Source organism: Hippoglossus stenolepis, chromosome 21 (assembly GCF_022539355.2).
Source record: "Hippoglossus stenolepis isolate QCI-W04-F060 chromosome 21, HSTE1.2, whole genome shotgun sequence".
Taxonomy (NCBI): Eukaryota; Metazoa; Chordata; class Actinopteri; order Pleuronectiformes; family Pleuronectidae; genus Hippoglossus; species Hippoglossus stenolepis.
The window spans coordinates 17,650,386-17,675,671 of record NC_061503.1 but is presented as its reverse complement, the minus strand read 5'-3'; the positions used below and the strand labels follow the sequence as shown (position 1 = coordinate 17,675,671).

At 46.0% G+C, this 25,286-nt stretch overlaps 1 protein-coding gene across 2 annotated transcripts in view; it reads right to left on the bottom strand.

The window, feature by feature from the left end:
- Nucleotides 1–3,181: 3,181 nt before the first annotated feature.
- LOC118100181 (thyroid hormone receptor alpha-B) overlaps nucleotides 3,182–25,286 on the bottom strand; it is a 120,585-nt gene continuing 98,480 nt past the window's right edge. The window contains exons 6-12 of one of the 2 annotated variants that reach the window (XM_035144981.2): nucleotides 22,161–22,222; nucleotides 17,708–17,808; nucleotides 16,266–16,413; nucleotides 15,674–15,879; nucleotides 8,091–8,306; nucleotides 5,884–6,145; nucleotides 3,182–5,104 (exon numbers count right to left, since the gene is read on the bottom strand). In XM_035144981.2, coding sequence (XP_035000872.1) covers nucleotides 4,854–5,104; nucleotides 5,884–6,145; nucleotides 8,091–8,306; nucleotides 15,674–15,879; nucleotides 16,266–16,413; nucleotides 17,708–17,808; nucleotides 22,161–22,222 — 1,246 coding nt within the window. In that variant the 3' untranslated portion in view covers nucleotides 3,182–4,853. The remainder of the gene's footprint in view (nucleotides 5,105–5,883; nucleotides 6,146–8,090; nucleotides 8,307–15,673; nucleotides 15,880–16,265; nucleotides 16,414–17,707; nucleotides 17,809–22,160; nucleotides 22,223–25,286) is intronic. The other variant, XM_035144982.2, reaches the window with a different exon arrangement.

Below are 25,286 nucleotides of genomic sequence, written 5' to 3'. Positions count from 1 at the left end.
CTATTCTTTCTGCTGGTGTGTGGAAGGTAGGTTGTGGGTGCCGGGCTCAGGTCCAGCCCCCTCCTGTCAGCTACATTCAATACCATAAAACACTCAGCCATTACAAAAGTCTCCGTCCCTCAGGCTCCGGGCCATTCACATTTTGAGTTTACCGTCTGTAGACGTCAGGCTGGAGAGGAGCTCACGTCCGGGGACCGTCTCTCTGAAGGGTCTCACTACATTTCCCTCCTGGGTTTTTTTTTTTTTTGCGTTGCATCTCCTGTCGTCTGAGAAACCAAATCACTAAGATAGAGGGCGCCGGCGCCGGAGGGACGAATATGCCTTTTGCAACTTTTACTGATGCGTACACACAAGCACATATTATCTTTAACATTTACATTTTTGTATTTTTTTTTTTTTTAATCTATATATGCATCGCTGAACTTTCACATGTGCCTGCAAAATATGACTCCTCCCAAGATCCTTTGAGTTTTGTGTTGAGTGAGGTATGACAAGATTGTGTTTCTTTTTATAATTTTTTTTTTTTTGTATTTTTTTTAGTATTTTTTGTCGTATTTTCAGTTTCCGTTGTTGCATTATTTTTCCTGTTTGTGTATTTTTTTTATTCTCCAAAGTTGTATATCATAAAAAAAACAAACATATATATATATATATATAAAAAGAAATTCCTGTTTTTGTTGGTTGTAAATTCCTCCTGATAAGAGGGGACGGACAACTGGACAGACGCACAGACACACAGATCAGTTGGCTTATCAACACAAACTATAGATGTGAAAAAGAAGTGACATGTTCTCTATGTTACACTGCACGCATGGTCAAAAAGTGACTACAGCTGTTTTTGTTTTTTTTCCTCTTTTACACAGAGCAGTTTAAGCGTCAAAAAACCAACAGAAAAATAAGAAAATTATTAAAAAAAGAAAAGAAATAAAAACCTCCAATAATTTTATTCAGGAGTCTCTTTTTTTTTTAAAGTCATCTCTTTTCATTTTTGTTTTCATGGATTTATAATCATTTCATATATTTTTTTTTTCTTTATCTCAATCAGATTCAGAATGTAAAGCAGCATTGTGACCCCGACTGTCACACACACACACACACACCCAGTCAGCTCGCAAGAAGAAAGGATGTCATAGTTTTGTTTTTGTTTTTCCTCAGTTCTTTTACAAAGATGTGTTGGAAAATTCCAAACCTGCATCCCTGGAACGGATCTCTTCCTGATCCTCGCCGCGTGAACGTCGGAGGTTATCCTTTTTTGAGGGAGCTGAGGCGGGGGGGCGGCGTTTGGCGTGGTCAGCTGGCATAGGAGCGAGGGCTAATGTGGGGGCTGCACCGAAGAGGAGGCCGTACGTATTCCTGCATCGCCGCCTCTCCCTTCACTCCGAGTGTTCGTTAGCATCGTCCCTGCAGCCGGCCACATCGCCCTCTCTCGCCCATGTCAGTGATGGCAGTGAGGGTCGACGCCCTCAGCTTTTTGTTTCCTGTCCCACGTTTTTATTTTTCTCTTTCTTCTTCTTCTTCTTCTCTTGCATCCTCACATTCTCTTCCAAGTCTCTCGCTCCTGTTTGCTGCTGCTTTGCCGTTCACATTCATTCGGTGGCGCCGCTCTGAAGGGCAGGTATGGCCGGCCTTGTCTCACAAGGGAGAGGCCAGGATCCCAATTTGGTGTCAATGATTCTGGGCCCGAACTGGGACGACCCACCCGGCGGCGAGTGGGTTAGGATAGCTAGGGTGCTTAGGGAAGAGGAGAAGGGAGAGGAGAGAGAATTACGAAGGGGAAAAGGAGGCTGTTTGAAGGAGGGCTCCGAATTGTGAGAAGTCACCGGGCTGACTCTGCTGCAGGACGGGGGGACTAAGTGCTACACTGCCCTCCCTACTCTTCTACACAGGGATCTCTCTCCATCCCTGGCTGGGTAAGGGGTGAGGGGTTATGTGCTGTTGGTCTAATACTGACAACAAGACAGGTTTGGGACTGAGCCCACTGCAACTGCCGGCCTCTGTTACACAGAGCAGGTCAGATAAACCCATCGGGGGTCACTAATGTGAAACCCAACGAGGGACACTGGTTAAACTTTGACGAGTAAGGGGGCCTAAAGGGGCGGACCGCTGCAGTAGTGCAAAAACTCCCACCAGCCTGGCTAGGTGGGGGCTGTTATAACGGTGGGGTGCGACCCACTCAGTCAGAGCTAGGCTCCAGAGAGAGCACGATCGTGGGCTAAGAGTAAGGTGGGGGTGGGACGGGGCAGGTGGTGGGTCTCTGGAAGAGGTGAAGTGCTTGAGGAGGGGGATTCTTCTGCCATGGCGCCCCGAGGTGATGCTCCATCTCCCACCAGCACTGCTCCAGACAGGGGCAGCAGCTAGGCTCGGCCATCCCGCTACACGTTCCTCTGCTTAGGTACTTCTGAGGGGTGCACGTCGACCCGTCCTGCACAAGTGCCCAGTATGAACTACTGCTTGGTACTGAATATAAAATAGATTTTATCTTCTCTTTCGTTCTCTTCTTGCAAGAGTGGTAAACCCAGTTAGATTTGGCTTGGCCCCAGAATTGGAATGAACAGAGTGGGCTTTTAAAAATCAAATCGACATTCTCCAATGGTCATTTGGCTAATACACTATGAAACCTGCCATGGGTAGAAGTCACAAGATATTTCTGTTTGCCGCTTGTGAGCATCGGTGAAGTGCATGGGACTAAAAGAGCAGTCGAGTGTCTTCTGAAGAGGCTTCGTTTCAGTCGAGAACATCCCTCGTCTTTTTCTGTCAGATGCACCGTCCACGCAATGAGAGCAACGCGTGTTCCCATGGAAATATTCATCCTGATCCGATGGCAGCAATCATACGTGTAATTTGGAAGATCGCCATGTTGCAGACAGAAACTGCCCTTTCTCTGCATGCTAATTCAACGGACGCGGCCGCCACTGGTTCCCGGTGACTCTGTTATCTCTCCCCTTCCCACTGAGACGGGCGTCAGCTGGGCTGCACATCCACACTGTCCTTCGTCGCTCCTGCGAGTTAGTTTCTGCTTTCGACAGAAATGAGTAAAATCCAAATCTCAAAAGATGACACTTGGTCCCATACAACAAAAACACGATAACCCGGGTGAAATGGGAACCAATCCCTGGAGTCGGTGAACCCTCCCAGGGGGATGGCTGGCCCTCCTGTCTTCAGTGGCATTTCATTTCAGGGGCAGTATTGCTGCACCAGCCTGGGGGTGTGTCCACATTGAGGTAAATGGTAGCCTTCTTGGCAATTGCCTGCTCTCAGTGATGCCCATGGTAAAAAAAGGCAAATGTGTATGGAAGCCTGGAGGGGCCACACTGAGCTGAGTCCATGAGGAGAGGACTCGGTACAAACCCTGCAGGTTAGGGCTGTGTATCGACACTGCCGCGCAGTGCATACAGTAAAATGAGGCATTCACGTTACTCTGAGGTGATGTTGTCTGTTTTTATGTACATGTGTTTGTGTGAGTGTGCGAGAGAGAGAGAGAGAGAGAGGAAGAGAGAGAGAGAGAGAGAGATATTGTGTGTGTGTGTGTGTATAAGACGAGCTTTGCCGTCCTGCTGGTGGCTGCTGCTTTTCAAAACCTCTTTGGAGGCTGCGTTTGGGAGATTTACTTCTGACCCCTGGCTCTGAATCTACAGTCCAGCTATTAAATCCCTGCTCCTCCCTCCTCTCAGCTGCCAAGTGTCCCTCTCTTCCTCCTCTTCCTTTGCTCCTTTCTCTCTTTCCCTCAATGCAGTAACTCCTTGGAGAGAGAAGGGCTTAATTGTGATTCATAAGATGCTGGGCTGCTGGCATAAGCAGCGGGCAGTGACTAGGCAAGTCTGCTTGTGTGTGTGTGTGTGTGTGTGTGTGTGTGTGTGTGTGTGTGTGTGTACTGTATGTCACAGGAGCCGGTCCAATGACAAAACGAAGGTAGATATGGAGCCATGGTCTGCACGGTTTTCAAAGGTAGACAACACATTTTCATAAAACTGGAGTAGCCTTATATAAATATAGCACCGGTTTCAGTGGGATCTAAGAAGACGTCGCTCCAAAAACAGCTGTAACGGCTCAGATTGATTTGAGGAATTGACAAAAAAAGTAGATCTGGTAGCTTCACTACAGCCGATATACACCAGAGTCATCAAGCATCTGCTGAAATTTCAATGTGCAGTGTTTGCTGATTGTGTGTGTGTGTGTGTGTGTGTGTGTGTGTGTGTGCGTGTGCCTGCGAGTGATAAGATGTCATTGTTGACCATGTTTTCTTAATTACAGCTTTAACACTTATTCATAAATAATACTGAGAGGTGCTGGCCAGCGTTGAAGCTGGAGACTGAGGCTTCGAGACGAGTAAATCTGTGACCGCTACAAAAAACCAGAGAGGGGGAACGGACCCCTGCAAAGAGCCCTGCTCTGAGGAACTGAGGTGGAACAGGCTGCGGCTGTGTGTGTGTGTGTGTGTGTGTGTGTGCGTGCGTGTGTAAGTCCGTGCACATGTGTTTAGTATATCTCTGTGTGTGTGTCTTGGCAAATGGCTACAACTCTTGCTAGATAAGACATCATGCTCAGACAGAAGGGCCCCCACACGGATTTCAAAACAGGGGTAAGTAAAAGGAGGGGATAGAGGTGGAGGAGAGGGCGTTCAAAAAACAAAATCCTTTTGTTTGCTTGACTCTCCTGATGCTGGTGTGTTGTTTCTGTTTCCATTGTTTCCAGTTTTTTTAAATCACATAGTGTAAATGTGATGTCGGAGAAATGCAGATTCCTGCCGAGAGGGCGCTCCCTCCATCCTTCCCCGTGAAAAAACGACAGACGACCCTTCCCATCTCCCATTTTGCCCCGACTTCCTCTTCCCTTTGCGCGGTGGCAACTGTGTTTCACACCTCCTGGTCCTCGAAGACCTCCAGGAAGAGCGGAGGGAAGAGTTCGTTGGGACACTCCACCTTCATGTGAAGGAAGCGGCTGGCGTGGCACGCCCCGATCATCCGCAGGTCCGTCACCTTCATCAGGAGCTTGGGCCAGAAGTGGGGAATGTTGTGCTTGCGGTAGTTGATGTAGTGCTCGAACGCCAGCAGGTAGGTCTCCTGGCACTTCTCGATCTTGTCCACGCAGGTCAGGCCAGAGCGGTCTGCGGGGGGGTGAAGCAGAGGATGGGGTGAGTGATGGTGAAGAGGAGAGGAGGGAGGAGAGAGGGGAAAGAGAGCGAGAGGAAGTGGAGGGTAATGAGGAAGATATCGAGGAGGAGCAGAGAAGAGGTGGAGCAACCCAGGAGGGAGAGAATTTGAAAATGAGGAGAAGTACTACACTAATAACTCATCCTTCAAAATAAAACAATCTCAGGCCAGATGAACATTTTCGTTCGGTAAAACTCTACAAAAAACAACTTATTGAGATTCTTCATTTGATTGTATATTTTTTCTGATATTTAACGGCCTCTCGTGGAATCTTCACCCTGAGAATTATTCCATCGCTTCACCTCCGCTCAGATTAAAAAACACGTTTTTCTATTTGCATTCGTTGCATTAATTCAGATCCAGGAGCAAAATCACGTGACACTGCTGAATCCAAAAAGTCTCATGTCAGAGTTTTGACTGTCTAAGAGTTGAAGGCTTTTTTAATAATGTGAAGGATGAGCTGAATATGTATGTGCGCTTTTATCTTCAGGCCATTATTACATCTTGATTCACAAAAGGCTACAATATATATTCTGGGAGTCGCAGTGGGTAATCACCAGGAATATTAAGTGTCGTGAAATTGTGTCTCCAAGGGCACCGCAGACTGAAATTTACATTTACATTACATTAGTCTCAAACTCCTGCACTTCCAATGTTATTAGCAGCCGACGCAGAGCGAAGGCGCCGGCGAGCCGAAGACGCAGACTCATGAATTTCTTAAATCAATAACAACCTGAGCTCATGAGCAGCACGGCCTGCAACAGCGCCACCTCCGTGTCGTCCAGGTTGAACTGGGCCAGGCTCTTTCCCAGGTCGAAGATGGCGTCCGACACCACCCCCAAGCCGCCGTTCTTCAGCTGCTCTCGCTTCACGGCCATCTCCCCGCTCAGCGTCAGCGTCTCGCTCTCCGGGTCGTAGCGCATGGCGGCTCGCAGCGACATGATCTCCATGCAGCAGCCCTTCAACAGGATGATCTGGTCTTCACAAGGCAGCTGCTGGACGAGGAGGACAGGTCTTTAACTATGTGTTCATACCATCAGCAAGGATTCAACATCAAATCTGGGTTGTAAAAATATTGATATATATATAGTGCATCTATAATTACCTTGACCAATTTACAGTAGTCCCATTCTACACACAGATTCTACACACAGCTCTTTTTCTCACACAACATTCATACACTGTCGGCACAGCTATCTGGGGAAATTGTGGGGGGGGGGTTCAGTATCTTGCCCAAGGACACTTTGGATAAGTGGACGACCTTCTCTACCTCGTGAACCACATCCGATATAATCATAAACTTCTCTTTTATTTGAGAACTATGGCAACAGTTCTAGAATAACAGGAAAGAAAACGAGTAAAGATTAACGATTTTTTTTAGATTTGATCAATTTGAAATCTAATTCTGCTTCTTTTCATCTTTATAGCTGTAGCTTCAATAATAACTTTGTTTGTGCATTAACTGACATGAAACAGAAATTGAAAAAATGTCAATCTCATATTAGCAGAGACTGAAATATTAGGCTTCTAATCTGTGAACATAAAAGTTCTGAGTTCAAAGCTGCAGGAAGAACTTTAGATGTTGTTGTGAAGTAACCAGACTCGTGAGTGCATGACTCAGTCCTCCGTAGAGAGAACGTTATAACATGGGCACTAGTTTGAAAAAATATCTGAATCAGGAGCAGCCCTCGACATCCGACCTTCCAGGATAACTCCTGTTTATTACCGCCGGTCTGACTGATCACCTGACTGCGCCGGTTTACTGGAAGACTCAAGCCGCGTTGCCGTAAGTTGTAATAAATCAGAATTAGTACAGTGAAGAGGAAGTGAGAAGGAACATGACGACGGGGGTGAAAGGAGTCAGACGGTTTCTTTTCCTCCGCTGATGAACACAGATTTGCACTAACACACCCTGATTTACATGGATATTAGAATCTGTGTGTTGAATCCCGTCTGATTAAATCTACAGACTGTGAATTAAATCTCACCTAATGGAAGCTGGTTCCTTATTCCGCTGCTCTCGACTACCGAGTAGATTAATTGGCATTCACTGGCTTTATTTGTCTTGTAAATTTGTACCTGGAGGGAAGGCTTAGAGTAAAATGCTTATCATGCAATTACTGCTGCATCAATTTGCCAGGAATAAAAAAAAGCAATAGATTTATTTTTAGTGGCTTGATGAGTGGCGCCTTTGTTTCTGTGCATTCTTATCAGCAATTCACTGCAGCGGCATCGAGTGCGTGTAACAGGTTCACTCCCTCCATCAGATTAAAAAGGCGTCTTTCATAATGTAATTTATTATATTTTGAATAAAAGATAACATTAAACCGGGTGACTGATTATCTTCCTCAGTGTCTGGAATACTAACACTTTATCCTTATCTGCGACTGTTGAGTTCCTCGATTTCGAGAATTAATAAAACATCCAGCCGCGGTAAAGGAGGAATTTATTATGGTTTACGCTCGGATTTGAAAAGTCGCATCCATCATAAGTGTGAGATTCTTTACAGCGAGGGAACAAACCGGAATTACGTTTACTTTAAAATATGCCGATTGCAAAAGTACAGAGCGTCTGCGTTCGCAATTTGCAAAACACGTTGATGGATTACAGCTACAACTCCTGCGTTCCTGTAATTCATTACACAGCAGACTCCCACACACACACAGACACACACACACACAGACACACACAGAGACAATAACTCTTCATTCCCTGATAATTGTCCAATCACACAATGACTCATTACAAGCAGCAGGGACAAGAAACATAATCACATGTTGCTGGTAAAAGCGAACTGGAGCAGGAGTTCCTCTCCGACTGTCAACACCAACAACCCAGTTGTCCCGGTTGAGTTCTGTACTGGTCACAAACTCACATAGCACACAATGCTGTGGTCTCTCTAAAAACAGAGAAATTACTCATCACACGACACACACTGACCTCCTGGAACACACTGTGGCTGTTTCTGCCGTTGTCTGTGGTTCCTAACGAGCATTGACCTCCGCTCACCTCAGAGAACATGGGCAGTTTTTTGGCAAAGTCGACGACGCGGGTGATGGCGGGAGTGATGATCTTGGTGAACTCGCTGAAGGCCTCCAGGTCCACCTTGTCTCCGTCCGACGTGGGGGCGACCGGGGACTGGCCGATTTTGTCTGGCTGCGTGGGAAAATAAACACGGGACGGCCGATTAGATCACAGCGGAAAATTAGAAAAGGAGAGTTGGATAAGTCTGTGTAGACAAAGCCTGATGTGTCTTATTTCCTCTGAGCCCCAGAGCTGCATTTCTGTCCAACAACTAAAAACATACATGAGCGACAAGGTTGTTTATTTTGAGTTAGACACACACACACACACTCATACCATCCTGCTGCCAAAAATTACATATATGGACGACATGACAGCTCCTCAAAAGTGAAGCCAAATCGTCTCGATCGCCCCCTGGTGGTTGGCTTCAGTATGAGCCATTAACCCTGCCTCCTCCATGTTTGCAGATGGGACATGGACCAAACAAAAAAAGTCAAAATAACAAATGCATGTATCTCCATCCACCAAGTCGACCTGAGTTTGTATCTGGGATATTTAGGTTTCATCTCTGGACAGTGTTACACAGTTTTTATACATTATACAATCCATGACGTCCAATCTGTCTCGAACTGAAAACAGCCCGACATCCTCTCACGGGTTGAAGACCGGGGTCATCTGGCCCCTTATCTTTTTCAAAATTCTCCTCGATACGGGAAACAACTACATCATCCAAGCTCTTGCTGGGAATTCGTCATTTTAAGTACGATGCTCCACTCAAACAAGTTTCCCCTCAGGCAATAAAAGCGGGAGCATCCTCGATCGTTATCCTGCTGGAAGACGAACCCCTGACAAACTGTCTTCCTACTTTTAAAGACATTTTCATAATACACTTCTTACGTTTCAATAAAAACTGGGAGAATGAAAAACCTCTTCGACCGCTACTCGAGCGGAGGCAAAAGAAAAGAACAAAGTTGGAACAGCACAGTGCATTAGCACAAGCTGCAGTTGAGGGTTTGGGTGTGTCCTTGGAATTGAAGAGCATAAAAGAATAAAATAAGATTAGAGAGGAATCGATAAGAGTGGTGTGGGGCTCAGAGCAGAATAAAGTGGAGGAAACAACACAGTTTTAAATGAGTTTCTACCCTTTCTGCTCCCTTTTACAGAGCGCTCACTTGCCTTGGGAGACAAATTAAAACCAATTTATCAGATAAGGACGGCAGATTGTGCTGCGTGAAAGGAATGGGACATGTCACCGGACTGATAATGCTTACTTAGTGGAGGACTGCAAGCGAGGAACTACCGACCAGTAATAAATATGTTTACAGACTCGTGTGAATCGAGGCCGTGACTATGAAAAATATTGTTTCGCGCTCGGCTGAATAAAGCGCGTGTCAAGGCCGGAGTCATTTATTCAGGCTCGGCTTCGACAACAAATGGAACCAGATAAAAGTTTAAAGAATAATCACCTCACACGAGGAACTGCCAATCATAACGCAGAGAGGAACAGAACCCATCCAGTTCCAATTATGGACATTTGAAATAATTGTGATAATGACTGTGATGGACTGCGAGTCCGGCCAAACAAAACATCGGTTTCACTGGTGGAGGTCAGTGGCTTCTTTAATTCCAGTGCTGAGAAAACAGCTGGCCGCAGGGCGTCAGAAAGAGCAGCTGAGGTTCAGAGCTGCTGAAATCCTGCCACGTTCCCAAGTGGAGCGGAGAAGCGTCGACACAAACCACGAGACGGAGGCAGCTTCAGGAGCCATAACTGGCACCGGTCAAGGGAGGAGGAGGAGGAGGAGGAGGAGGAGGAGGAGGAGGAGGAGGAGGAGGAGATGGAGAGGGAGCCTCTAACACATTTTCTCAGTTACCTCCAGTGGCGTTCAGCCAGCGAGAGGGTTTAGGTTTTTATTTGTGCAGAGTTCACGATGTAATAACGTTTCTGTCTTATACGTAAGTGATGACAGAACTGAAAATCAGCCTCTTTTTCCAGTAACTCTGACTCTTTCCCCCGCAGAGAGCGAGCGGTGCACCGTGAGGAGTCCGGATCCACGATGACACTGATTCTGGAAACAGATGTTGCTGATTAATTTGATTTAATGTAATTTTTTAAATGGCATCGCTCCATTGCAGTCGGGTGGCGGCAGAAATCTCAGTGACAGATATTGCACATGGGACCAAAACTATCTGGATACCACAGCACTTTAAAGCAACACTATGTAACAGCGCCCCCTGCAGACACACATGGTGATTCATTCAGCTGGGCTCAGTGTCCCAGCGATGAAGTGGTACTGAAACTCTACTGAACGGAGGAAAACACCCATGATCCCCAGCGTCCTGAACCACAGGAGCTGCTTCTCTAACAAATCCACCAAACTTTGCTCAGAATTCTTCATATTTTAAACGTTTCCTGCTGAATATTGGAGATAAACTCTGGTTTTTAAAAACTTCCGAGTCTATTTAACCGATCTTAACTTGTCTAAATGAAAGATCCTTTAACCATCCTTCGTCTGCGTGTGAAATTTCACGAGCTAACTTCTGGCGTCGGAGCTCTGACACTTTCACAGAGCAGTTAAAAGTGTGTGTTAACGCCGAACATGGGTTTTTATCTGTGGATGTTCTCCACTTCTGAGGCTCGTGGAGCTTCATACGCACCTTCTGGTGGATTAATGAGATTTTTCCTGGAGCTGCTAATGTTTGTTTATGAACTGCACGGCCATCTGGGAGGCTGCAGGGGGACTCTGGGTTACACCGGCAGAGCTGCAGAGGGATTTGGTCTTCGCTGCTGCACAGGCTGGCACAGACAGACAAAAGAAACATCGTGCACGATATGCGGACTCTGACATGAGTCATAGAACACTCGGGGAATTAGCAATCTCTAGACTGAGAGGAGAAAAGGGGTGGGGGGGACACATTTTTACCGCGGCCTCATCAGTTTTGTGGCGAGCTCCAACTGTTGACCTTTTATCGGATGGATTAGTTCTGGAAAGTTTGTTCCAGTCGAGTAGGGGGGGGGAGAGAGAGATGACGACCATATATGGTCCATGTACTGTATGTTTCAATCTGCCTGATCAAAATGGATCGACCCGTCACGGTTGTTGTGCACACTGCGCGTCTGGGTCATGCTTCATGTGATTAAGATACACTCTAACTCAATAAAGCTAATCGCATTGTGTGTTTGCTTTTCACGTCACTTTGAGCAGAAAACATCACTGAGCAGTCACAGGGACACTGAGTCATAGCAGCTGTTTGTGTCTATTACATCAAAATGAAGTGGTTTTCACTGTCCCATTACTGGTATATGTACTTTAAAGGGATATCAGGAGGATTAATGGAGTTGGTGATCAAAGATAAGAGCACAGTGAACACCTCACCAGTGCAAATCTGCAGCTCAAACTTTATGTTCTTTATGTTTTACAGTCCGTGTTCCCCCTGCACTGAATCAAGGCTGTTTCTGTTTCTGATTGTAAAGTTTGAGTGTTTTTCACTCAGTCGGGTTTTTGCTTTATGTGAATAAAAAACACATTTTAATCCAATAAAGTTAATAATCGTACTGTACGTTTTGTTTTAAGATGAAAATATCACGGAGATCACAGGGAGAAGCTGCTCAGTAACAGCTGCTAGAGTGAGTGAAAGTTTTACTGCCCCATAACTTACATACTGTGTAAATACTTTAAGAGGATGTCGGAAGGATTGAAGGAATTGCTGATCAGAACTAATAAGTCAGTAGTTACTGCCCAAGGGCCTGAGGCTTCTAAATGATCAGCTGGTAACGATGAGTTCAAGCACACCGGACAGTGAACGCCTCATGAGCATAGATCTGCAGCGTTGCACTTAAAGATGTATGTTTTTAAACGTCTGCGTTCTCTGTGAACTGAATCAAGGTTGTTTCAGATTGTAAAGTTTTAGTGTAATTCACTGAACCCGCCGAGCGGAGCTTGTTCCTCTCCGGTTGGTTTTTGCTAAGACAGCAGATGAAAGTTCACAAGTTCACGACCTATTGAAAACGGGAGATTTGTGTGATTTGAAACGCTGCCAGTCGGGTTTATGCTTCACTCGGCCTGGAGAAGGAAATAAAAAGACTCGGAGCATTAAGTGTGGATTGACCTTTCCCCAAACGATAGATTTTACCTCTATTCTTTTACCTCTGAGGAGCATCTTTCACTTTTTTCTGTCATTTTTATGCACTTTTTTCTTTTATGAGCTGGGTTTGTTGGTTTTGGCTTCACGAGCCTGAAGCTGCATCATCTGAGCGTGAGGCCCCACAGAACTGTTTTTAATATCTACATCAATATGCATTATGACACACACATAAAGTAATTCTATTTGCATTATCTTTAACGTTTGGAGTCTAGGAGACGTTTGCAAAAATATGTAGAACGGGAAGAATAAATCATCTTTCAATTAAAACCTGAAATGATCTCAATGATGTCACTGATGCATTTAGATAAAGTTATCTTCCTCATCTTCTCGTTACTCATCGATTACTATTATTCTCTATTTATTACTCATCCATAAACGTTCACTCTGCCGAAGGTACGTATTGTATGAATGGTTCCAATTTGAAATCCTGACGACTCGTCGAGGTGTTGAATTCCACCTGCTGCTCCTCTGCTCTGGACGACGGCTCGACCTGACACCGAGCTCAATCAGTGCTCCGTCATCATTTGTGACCCGAAGTGCAGCGTCGGATGGTCCGAGTCACTGCTGCCGCCTTATGGCAGCAATCCCCGTCGGGATGAATTGGCTCATCCTGCTGGGCTTAGCGTGTAATTTCAGATATTCAGGGTTCAGTGGCTGCAGCCTCTGGAGCCCGTTGCTCCTCTCGCTCGATTCCATAGATCAGTGCAGACTCTCTGACCCGCACCAGGTTGAAGTCCCTCTTAAATGAAAGAAGAGGGCGGGACTCCAATAACATATAAACTGGCCCTTTTCTTTTTTGTGTTACACGTCTTGGCTGATTTATTTGCAGCTATGGATCAAATAATTTCCACTTCTATGCTGATGATACTCTGTCGTATATATATGTGTTCGTGTGCTTCCGGATAACTTGGATATCTAAACCTTGGATGTCTCTGTGCTCAGCAGATCCTAAATTCTCGCCCTGAAAGTCTTGAAATGCCTCAAAATGCTGCAGTTTTGAACCAAATCCAGAAAATCTGAGCACATTCCCTCCATCGGCTCTGTATCCATGTCAGATCAGACTTTAAGATGCTTTTAATGACACGTGGGACAAACGGGTTTGCCCGTCTCATACCTGTCTGATCTCCTTAAGCCTTACACTCCATCATGTGCTGTGTGTTCTCAGAGCACAGGGCTCCCGTCTGTCCCCGGAGTTTTACAGCTGAAGGGCCTCATCTTATTGGGCCCCCCTCCTCTGGAACAACCTCCCTACTGACACAAGACGGGTTTGACCTTTGAAATCCAAACTTAAAACTCATCTTAACACCTCTTTGTTACCATTTTACTTGTCTTATTCTCACTCATACCCAGTAGAACTTCTCTGTCTTGCCTCAACACCACTCTTTCATTCCCTGTGCTCCCTCTCCCTCTTTTTCCTTTCTGCCCTCTCTCTTCATCTCTCTCTTCATCTCTCTTCTGTAGTTTGGTGATTTCCTGTATCTCTGCCGTCTGAGCTGTGGAGACTGAATCAGTGCCTGTGAACCACCTGCTGCTGCCTCCGTGTTCCTGCTCGACCCCCGCTGCTGCTGGTTCGTGTTCTCTGACCGCACCACTACGATCCCACCAGCCGGGGCAGGGGTTTCATTCGAAGATATTTCACTGTACAATACCAACTTTGCTTGGATGTGAAAGAAATTCTCAGAGAAGTGAATCTGTGAAGTGTGCAAGGAAACTTCTAATATCAAGGTCCTAGAGTCCTAGAAATGATTGTGATAAATGATATTATTGTCATCATTTTGAAACTGATCAGATTTGAATAGAGTCCCATTAGAGAGTGAAGCCTGTGTGAATTAGAATTTATCCTTTAAACCAGTGGTTCTCAAACCTCTGCACTTCAACGACCCTTTAACAGAAAAACTAGATCAACGACCCTCATGTGACAAGATTTGTGTTTTGAGATGTTTTATCATAGAAAGAGTAAAAATAAAATTCAGTGTGTTACTTTGACCCTGGGGGGGGGGGGGTCTCACTTTGAGAAAGCTCTCACAGGCTTCCTACCACTTCGTCCTGATACACATGTGAGTGTGGACCTGACAAAATGAAGACGCCTCAGTAAAACAAAAAAAACCCACACAAAATAAACACTAGGTTTCGAATGTGTCTCTTGTTTCTAATGCAATTCTTATACATCTTCCTCTGTGCTCTGCACCTCCTCACCTACGTAATCCCCATATGGCCCACTTCCCATCACACCCGGCCATGTCCTTCTTGTTGCCTAGCAACTCCCTCCTCGAAAAGTGCTTTCAACCCCTCATCATGTGAACACCCCTCGTTTCTCTCATCTAACAACCCATCTCCAAATCACAGGGTGTTTTTTGGCTTTGGCCCTGTGCTGCTGCGACTGTAACATGGAAGTGAGAGCATCTCAGATAATCCAAAAACATGAGGTCCGTGTCTGTGTTTGTGTGGGAAAGGGGAAGACTGGTACTCGGCAGGGACGCCCTGACACGGCTGCCCTGGATAAATCTGAGCACCAGCACAGCAGGAAAGACAGTTACAGAGAGAGAGAGAGAGAGAGAGAGAGAGAGAGAGAGAGAGAGAGAGAGAGAGAGAGAGAGTCTCCGCCTGCCAACCTCGCTGCCAACTTGCAGATGAGTGCTCATGACTGAGGATTTGCTTTGGCTGAGATAAGCTGGGAGCTCACAGAAAAACAGACGGGCAAAACAGAGGGGAGAGTAAGGGTAGACGCCGAGGAACAGGGAGAGAGAGGAAACACAGAAGTGAAGACGGGAAAGAGATTAAAGCAAAAAGGAAAGACTTGGGGTGTGAATGAACACTATGAAGGGAATTAGGTCTGGTGAAGAGCCCAGAAGGATTAGGATGAATAAACCCCCCAAAATGCTGGAGAGAACTGTGGAGGAGAGAGAAACAGTCGGCAGAGAACACGGAGCGATAGAGTCATAAAGAGCTTCCGCGACAGTCAGTCATGTGAGGAAAAGAGACTCATAGAATGAACCCCTATCATTTCTGACGTTAGCGCGCACGTTTGTGTGCGCACGTAATCCATATTGTCCTGTTGTGTGTGTGTGTGTGTGTGTGTGTGTGTGTGTGTGTGTGATGTGGTTAGAAACTGCTGAGGAAATGCAGCACAAGCACTAAAGCAGCGGTTTACAGTGTGAAATGATTGTGTGTGTATGAAATTAAGTTGTGGAAGTGTTTCCTGGATTTTCTGTAATAAACATTTTAGCGTCCAGGCGGATTTTCCACCTTCGCCATGTAGGTTATATTTCCGTCAGTGTTTATTTGTTTGTTAGTTGGCCAAGTTTGATTTTGTATCACTCTCACATCACACCGCCTCCCTCTCACGTCCTCCTTACCAGGAATTTGCGCTTCTGTTTCCACTGGGCGCCCTGAGCGTTGGTGTGGCGATGGGCCTCCGTCACCATGCGGATCAGCTCCCACTCGGCGCCGGTGGGCTCTGGACGGTTCTGGAGGGTTTTCACCATTTCCTCCTTTTTGCGTCGCTCCCTGTTCTCCTCGATCAGACGCCGCTTCGCTACCCGCTTTGAGTCGTCCAGCACCACTGGGAGGAGACGGAGGGAGGCAGAGGAGGAGGAGGAAGAGCCACAGAGAGAGTGCCAAAGAAAAGAAAGCAAGAAAACGAGGTATGCAATTAGTTTGCATGATGCCTGAAGTGGCAGCGTCTATATAATTTCTATAAGGAGACGCCGCATCTTTTCTCTCCCCTGCATTTTTACTTTATCCTCTACTCCGTCTAAGAGCTCAGTGCTTTTCAAATATAATATGAAGCCAGTCATTTCAAATTCATCACCAGCTTCTCAAACATAAAGAGCAGCAAAAAAAACCCCCGCAAGACTCCAAATTGCATTAGATCCATGTGAAGGTGCTTTAATGTGCTTTCTTTTCTCTTCATCTCTCTTTGTGTGTGTATATGTGCAGAACACTCACAGTCCATGGCCATGCCCACCGCAATACATTTCTTGAAGCGGCAGAGCTGACACTGGTTGCGGGTGATCTTGTCGATGATGCAGCAGCAGTCGTACTTGCAGGAGTAGCTGGGGTGGAGGTTCTTTTGAATGGTCCTTCGGAAGAAACCCTGCAGGCAGAGAGCGAGGGATGAATGGGCGATAAGAGGCAGTGAGGGACGTTTATGGGGGGGGGAAATGAACAGAACACGGAGGGTTTCATGGAGGGTACGAGATGAGTAGGCGAGAGAGTGATTAGGAGTTAGCACGATGAGGCGAGGGAGGAACACAAGAATCAGGGAGGAAAACAAAGAGGAGAGACGGGAAAGGAGGAATAAACACGAGTCTGACACAAGCACGTCGCTGCTTTACCACAGTTTAACTTCCATTACTGCTCATTTATCTCTGTGTGATTAAATTAATTAGGAAGATCGAGAATTTTTAATCTAATTTGTTGCTTGTCTGACTTCCTTCCAAATCCATGCAAATGCTACCATCCAAATATAATCATTAGAAGAAGGCAGCAATATGGGAGCGAGAGGAAATAAATCAAAGTAGGAAATAAATACCCATCTATAAAGTAAAGCCTCGGTACTGTGAGTGTATTATTAGATTAAACACGTCAGAGGGAAGAAACCTGTGCATTCAACTGCACACACACCGAAATCAATACGCTCATCTTTTAGGAGGCTGCCAAAACAATCACACATCAAAATACAGCATCGCTCACTGAGTCTGAACCGAGCTTCGTGTCTTTGTTCCCCTGCTGATCTGGTTAGTTCTGGTTTCACATCGTAATTTTACTATTTACAGAGAATAATATAGTGTGAGAAGGAAGGAGGGAATTTTATACATGTATAAATCCTATACATCTGGTAAGGATAGGTGCAAACAGCAGTACGCTGTCGTGTGGAATAGTTGTGCAGTTTCTGTGCTGATGCAGATGTGGTGTTCAGCGTGTATTAAACATGATGTAGATGTTGTGCAGAGTCCGGCTCTCGCTGTCGGTCTGATTGAGATTTTAATTCATTGTTACACTGTTATTTCGGTTCAGACTAAACTCGGTGTGTGTGGAAGTTTCCTCAGATAAAATGTAATTCACGAAGAAACAGCAGAACCGAGGGAAGAGAAGCAGACGGATCCCACACCTGATACCAGGCTGACTGGCGGGTTTAAAGCTAATATCTTCATATATCATCTTCCTGCAGCTGCACATAGCGTGAGGATCTATGATCCTGCTGTGTGCTGGTGTGAAGGCATGTGCTGACTTTGAAGTGACGGTGCGTGTGCGTGTGGAGGAGCACACGCCAGATATGGGACTATAGCGTGTGCAGGGGGAGGAGATGACCTCAGCGGGTTCACGTCAGGTTTCCTGGCAGACGTGTGTGTATATTGCGCTCTGTGTGCGTGTCGGTGGGGGCCTACCTTGCAGCCCTCGCATGTAATGCAGCGGTAGTGGTAACCTGTGGCCTTGTCCCCGCACACCACACATGGCTCATCCTTTTCGAGGTAACTGGGGATGTACCCTGAAACACAGAGAAGCAGGAGAAGGATGAAGTCAGACGGAGTGATAAGATATATTTCATCACAGACGATGCTGCAGACAAGCCTCCTGTGTCCGTCACACTATTACACAACAGTAGAATCGTATCACTCTCGTGCTGCGACTTCAGGACGTCAGATTTCATTACCACTAAGGGCCACGGGGCCGAGTTAACGTGCTGCACCACCACACATGGCTTCTACTCGTCTCCGCCGCACAGCAGCTCGGAGACGGAGCCACTTCTGCTGATTTACCAAACCTATGGAAAAACTTCCCGGTACTGTTCCACCTCTGTGAAATGAAAAACACATTAAAAGCTGAAATCACCAGCGATCTTTTCTATCTCACTTTTCCGACTGATGAATAAAAAAGGCTCTCTGGTCAGTGTCAGATGTCCGACCTGATTACATTCATTTTCTTGGCAGGGAAGGAAGCTCCCAGCTCAACCTACAGAGTGTGAGACCTCTGACGTAAGAAAGCCGGCCCGGGGATGGAGAAGCTTTTTGTTTGTGTCTTGCACATGGGAGAGGTTTGCCTCCGAGGCCTTCAGCGAGAGAGCTTTTCTGGCAGAAAGCCCGAAGGAAGTCGAGTGAGGTGGTGTCAAGTGCGACAGAGTCTGCATGCAGAGCAGGTGGGGGTGCATGAGCCGGTCAAACACAGGGAGGCCGGGGTTCAAATCCCATTTTACTTTTTGGACTTTATCGACTTTATTATTTTTAGTTTTCAGTCGCTCTTTGGTTTGGTTTAAAGAGACAAAACTGCTTTTATGAGGGAGGGAAAAATACAAAAATACACATAGTTTGTCTCTGGTGGGAAACACTAAATTTAAACATAACTATAGTTTGTTTACTAGTAAATTCTACAGGGTAGCCTTTAAAGGCCCATATAGCGTCTTCAACACACATCTTGTAAACTCCACCACACCCACACAAAGGCTCTGCTTCCAAACACGACCACTGTAAACCACAGCGTATGGCGTCTCTGAAAAGCAGACTGGTCGATCCCAATGTAAACGAAGCAGCGTCTCAGAGGTAATGGAAATTTGACGAGTGCCAAGAGCCGAACGTCAGGACATCCGCCCTCTCTAATTACTGTCTAATTGACGGACATGTCTTTTAATAGATCGGCTAAAAAGTGGACGGCTAAAAGTCGAGCATCTGATGTTTTTTTTCTGGTCTCCGTGCTGTAAAAGGTTAATCACATTAGAAAAGTCTGTAAAACTTTTGACTTATGTCAGACGTTTATTTTGAATTTGACGAAAAGCATGCGAACCGCTCTCGCTATGTGCGGACGTCCTCAGATCAGTGTGGTCGCAGCATTACAGAGTCTTTAACCTTATGAAAACTACATTTTAACTAAATTTACAACAACTATTTCAATATATCGTGTACAGTGAGTCCTTCTCTCTCTCTCTGATACTCGTCTTCCTCTCTGCACTCGTCCCTGTGTTTGAACTCGGGAATAGGACAGTATGTTCTTTTTCCATATTGCCTGCAAGACCAGTGAGACTGAGGGCGTGAGCACAGACACACAGGAAATAGCAGATTTCCAACCATCTCCTACGATATATGGCTGCGAAAGTGGGAGAGGGAGGAGATGGTACACTGCAAGTTGCAAATAAACACACACACACACACACACATGCACACACACACAACACACACACACACACACACAGACACACAGAGCCAAAGGCAGATGGTCGCATTACAGACATACACTTCATGTGATGTTTTCATGACATATAAAATTGCATGTGTGTGTGTGTGTGTGTGTGTGTGTGTGTGTGTGTGTGTGTGTGTGTGTGTGTGTGTGTGTGTGAGCAGTGTCTGTTGGGTTCTGCCCATGTCGGTTTAGTTACAGAAAGGGATTGTGGGAAAGAAGGATGAAAGGAGACAGAGGGACGAGAGCAAGAGTTGAAGGGGCATAAGGTGTGTGTGTGTGTGTGTGTCTGTGTGTGTGTGTGTGTGTCATAATGGAACCTGTTGATTGCAAGATGCCGCTCGTTTTTTTATATATTGTTAAAAAGTTTAAAAATTAGGGATCAAAATGAATTAAAAAAACTTGATAGAGAGGAAAAAGTGAAAGACTCAAGAAGCAGCTTCAGTCTGAGCCTCGATCCTTAAGAGAGGAATGAAAGAAACCACAAAAAAAACCCACACACATTGCAGCCAGAAGATGACAAGAAAAATACAAAGAAACACTAAGTGGGGGAGGAGAAGAGGGACTGAGGGGAAGCAGAAGAGGAACAGGCCACATGAAAGATAATAAGGACATCAGAGAGGGATCATATAGGAAAAACGTCAGCTCCAGTGTGTTGGCAGAGCGAAGCACAGGCAGCAACCGGATCCTCCAGTCAGTCTGCTGCGGCTGTGTTGGGAAGCCAAGCCCAAAATCAATACCGCTGCAGCTCTCCTGCTCTGCCCCCCCCCGTCCCTCCTACGACAGGCCCTGCAGTACGCAACCCCCCCCACCAACAAAGACCTCCACAAGGGTGAAGACATTTTTGTAGCGTGCCTCGGTCAAGACTAATATTTAAGCTCCGCGAGATTCTTTTTTGCAAACGGTAATAATCGGCTGTTTCTTTGTTTTGAAGCGTGCGGAGCCCGATGGGGATCTGAACCCTGCAGGGTGGTTTCTCCCAGGTCCTTACACGACAACACAACTCCAGAGATGACATCTGAGAGGGTAAACACACCAAAGAGTGGGGGTGCAGTTGAAACAACAGCTGGTCAATAAAATCTAGTGTGCCCACTGCTGCGGCGTTTATTGGCCCTTCACTGACTGGTACAGATACACTGCGGGTCTGTCAAGTTTAATTTAAAATTCAAACATTGTTCACACTTGCAATAAAAAAAGCCCTCAACACACACAAGGGAGAAATAAAGCTGCGAGTATTTGTATCATCAATTCACTTGCTGATTTGATGGTTTAGTTTGAAATAATCATCAGAACGTCCCCAGGAGGCTCGAGATGTCGTCCTCCAGTTGTTTAGTTTGCTTGTTTAGTTTATGAGTGGCTGGAATAGACTGTTTACCAGATGAGAACAACACGGGCAGCTTGGACACATTATCACCTTATAAACCCGGCTCAGCTCAAATGATAGAAAACAGTCGTCTGGTAACAGGCGGAGCCGTCGTGGAGAAGCATCCGCACTTATCTGGAGCCGTGTTCGTGTCCACCTGATGAATCGTGTCGTAACATTCACAGCTCCGTCGCCTCCTGAGGGAAATATACAAGACTTTCTACTCTCCACTATCTTCACACTGGAACTGTTTCATTCATCACGGAGTAAACTGTGGTGAACCTGCCGCTTCGATTTACTCCAACTGGCCCTTTGCTGCCATCTTTCTCCCTTGTACTGTCAATAAAAGGCAGAATGCCCCCAAAACATCTGTAAAAAAACACAATAGGGGTTTTTCCACCGATTTTTACAGCATATATTTATTGTGTTTTTGGCCTGAAAAAGATTCTAAACTTTCCCTACTTGCTATATCAATATTTCACTTCTTAAATATGATGGTCCCCACTGGTGCATCTCAGTACCTCTGGTTCAAACACAGACAAACACCGGTCGTGAGGCATCCAGCGTCTGATGCTGACATCCTCAGTGTGTGCAACTCAATCTCCAGCCACTATATATATATATATACGCCTCAGGCTGATATATTGTCATACTTTCCCAGTTCAAATGGAGCATGGCAGGCGGAATAAGGTACAAGGTTCCAGCAGTGATCCAGAGACGCAGGCAGCGATCGTGCTGGGGGCGAACACACGAGCAGAGCAGAGACCAGGAGAGGTGTGTTTTATAAACGCCACATCAAGAGTCCTGTACTGCTACAACATCACTGTCAATATCGCCCTCTCTCTCAGCTTCTGGGGGGAATACGGAGCCGTCACTCAGACAACGGGCTCCGTCCGACAAGGAAGCAGATAGAGCGGAAGCCTTTCGTTCATTGATGACAGATGCCAAGATGTTTCACTTTTTTCTCTCTCGGTGACAAATCCGAGGCGTAATGTGCACGAGGCAGCAGTGAATCATGTTCCACCAGCATCTGCTTCAGTCGCTCAGCTGCTGCATTAACTGCTGCGACGCCTGACAGCTCTTCCCTTTTCTCTCTCCCTCTTCCAAAACATATGCAGGGACTCCAAATATATATCAAACCTTCATAAACACAATTCAGGGATCGTCCAAAATGAAACTTGGAAATGATTTGCTCTTTTAAAAGACATTTCAGACTTAATTCGCACTCGAGTCGGTGGAAGTTTGTTGTCTCCGAGGTGCCAACTGGCAGAGAGTGCACCGATTAAAACACCATCCATCACCGTACTCACCAGTCATACTCTTCACCGAACATTGGCTGTTCTTCCTCTTCCTTTTCGGGCCATTGAGCCACCTGACAGAGAAGAGAGAGAGAGAGAGAACAATAAGGAGAAATCAGTGAAAGTACTTGAAATAAATACATATATTACATCATAGTGTATCTGGATTCAATACCTCTGCAAAGAAAAACACATTAATGTATATACAACCCACTACAGTCCATCAGTGTTTCCTCTACCAGCGCAGAGCCAAGCATCTGGTGCTCAATTTAGATATTTAAAAAGAGGAGCATGTTCTGCATTAATTTCAAACAGAGGAAGGGAAACGGAGGAACCGAGGTTTTTGTCATAAACACCGTGTGAAAGGAGAAGGGAGCTTTTCTTACTACAATGCCAAATGCATTTTGGCAGGAAAAGCTCTGTTCCCGAACCGAGTCCAAGCAGCGGCAGCAAAAGAACCAAAAAGATTTTGTGGGGCAACACAAATAAACCCACAGAACAAGTCTAATTATTGAGGGTCGGGTGGGGGTTGGGGGGGGGAACCTCACAATAACAGGAAACTGAAACGCGGCCCCTCTGACATGAATCAAGCAAATGCAAAGCAACACGCAATCTCAACAAGTACTGACAGACACCTGCAGCCGCACTGACACATGTGAAAGACATGTAGAGCACAGATGGGACCTGGCGGCTCCGAGGGGAATTATGAAAGAGCCGAGATGGAGGAGGGGGAGTTAAGTAAGGGAGAGGGAGAGAGAGAGAGAGGAGGAGGGGATGGGGGGGTGAGTTTGGGAGGGAGATCTCTCCGTGTCGGATGTTGGATGTGTTCAGAATCCCAAGAGTCCGGCTCTGTGCTCTCAGACGCCGCCGATCACCCGAGGCTCTCCTCCCGCGGCAGAGCCCGGCACCACCGGCTCCAGGAGAGGGAACAGGACTCCATTAGCGTCATTAATAAAACAAGGTGCCACTCTGTCAGGACGCGGCGCCCACAGGCCCCCGGTTTACAGTTGCCCTGCGATAGAGTTGTGTTACAGTGTGTTTGTTGTTATCTGGAGGAAGGATCCCTCGTCGGGCGTCTTCCTGAAGTGTCCCACGATGGAGGGAGTCGCATGTCGTACATAAAGCCCCCCCCCGAGGGCGGTGTGCGAGTGTGGCCTACTTAGGTAAAACGTAAGTACTATAGTTAGTAACCTGAACACTCTATGATAAGGTTGGACGAAATGACAGCTCCCCCAAAGCCCCCTGGTGGCTGGCTGAAGAATACCTCATAAACCCTGCCTCCTCCATGTTAGCAGATTAGACAGGGACTAGAAAAATCTATATTTTCTTCAGTTTGTTTTTATCACATTGATGTACGTTTGTTTGTTTTTGTTTAAATTAGTTATTTGATGATATCAAAATGAGATGTGACGTCAGGATTGACACGTTCTCGCTGCATTAAAACATATATTTTCTTAAGTTTCCAATCTTTATCAGGTCATTATATGCAAAGTGACTCTTTTGTTCCCTAATAAATGTAAACATTGCAAATCTCCTGTCATTGAAAAGACCCAAATGTTTCTTTCTGATTTCACAAGTCGGCTTGTTTTTATTTTCCACACCAGCAAACACAGTTTTCCCCTGTGACGATAAAACTGCTGCTTAAGATGCGGAGCTGCTGTAATTGAGCTTAAATAGGAACTCAAACTGCCGTTCACATTTAATCTTAATTACACCATTGTCTTGTTCTCAGTTACGCTTCTCTTTGCCCTCTTCAGTACATCAGGCGGATTAGTGGGACATTAAAGAACAGCTCTTATTGAGTCGAGGCTTGATGCCTCCTGATTGTTGTGTCTGTTCAGTCTCACAGAACGAGGATCTGACTCACGGACATAGTGTTCCTGTAGTGCTGGGCTGTAGGAGGAGAACGGACGGGACCATGACGGGTTAGGTGGCAGGGGGTTCGAACCTGTGAAGCCACACGATCGGATTTAGTGACCATTTCACCGAGTCTCTGAACGTGGACGGTGATTTCCGTTCACTTTGCAGGCAAATAAACAAACAATTAACGTCTGTGACAGCGGCAGAAAGATCAGGTGGAGTTTTTCGCTGCCACTCAGAGGTAAACGTCTCTCCCTCTGTCAGCTGGCGTCACCATCACACCATACAGGTGCTGCAGGCGACAATCATCAATCTGTCAGCTATGTGACAGTTGAGCGCACCCATGCAGCAGCAGGTTGTTTTAGATGGAAACCGAAGCAATACAGGGACAAAACAACACTCTTTATTCTGGTCTCCATCACTCCTGCGACAACTACACCTTCTCTGCGTCTCTGTACAACAACAGGTCCCCTCACAAAACGACAATGCGACAACCTGCCACATGTGAGAAGGCTTTGTTTTCCCTTATCGGAGCCGTGTAGCGTTCTGTTTTCAAGCACACATCACAGATATGATGGCACAACAGCGAGAGCATCGGCACAGCAGAGATACTATAATGAAAACATAATAAAAAGCAGCAGCTCCCTTAATAGGCTCCGGCTCTAGCTAAGATCTAATCGATCCCTAAATAGCGCTGAGGAAAATATTAGCAGCCTCGCAGCTAAAAGAAGAACTTAGCACGCTCGGTGTTACAAGTGCATTTCACTCCTCGGTGTGAAGAGTGAGTGAGAAGCAAGTGGCCTCAGGAAGAAAGCAAATCAGGAAACAAACCACAGGAAAACCCCGACGTGCACAAAGAGAGTTCAGTGTGACAGTCTCCAGTCTTTTTTAGATTTTTCACTAAGAGGCTGCACCTGAAATATTAATCAACTTCTTGTCAAACACGAGGGTTTGAAGCGCCGCTATGAAACAACATGCCAACAAAGTTTGCTTATGCAAAGAGCGAGCAGCCTGACAGGGTTTCAGACTCCATCAAACCGCCGGAGAACATGTGGCCATTTAGCACAAATACAAGTGCTCCTGTCTCCAGATGAAAACATCATGCATAATTGAGTATTTTTTGATGGAATGAGAGTTTTTGCAGGTTGGGGCACGACGCCGTGCGCAGGCATACCACAGAGCTTTTCAATCTCCAACTCTGAAGGAATACAGATTGCAACACATCTCTAAATATGCACTGTGCCTTTACAGAAACCTGATCCACCCCCCACACCCACA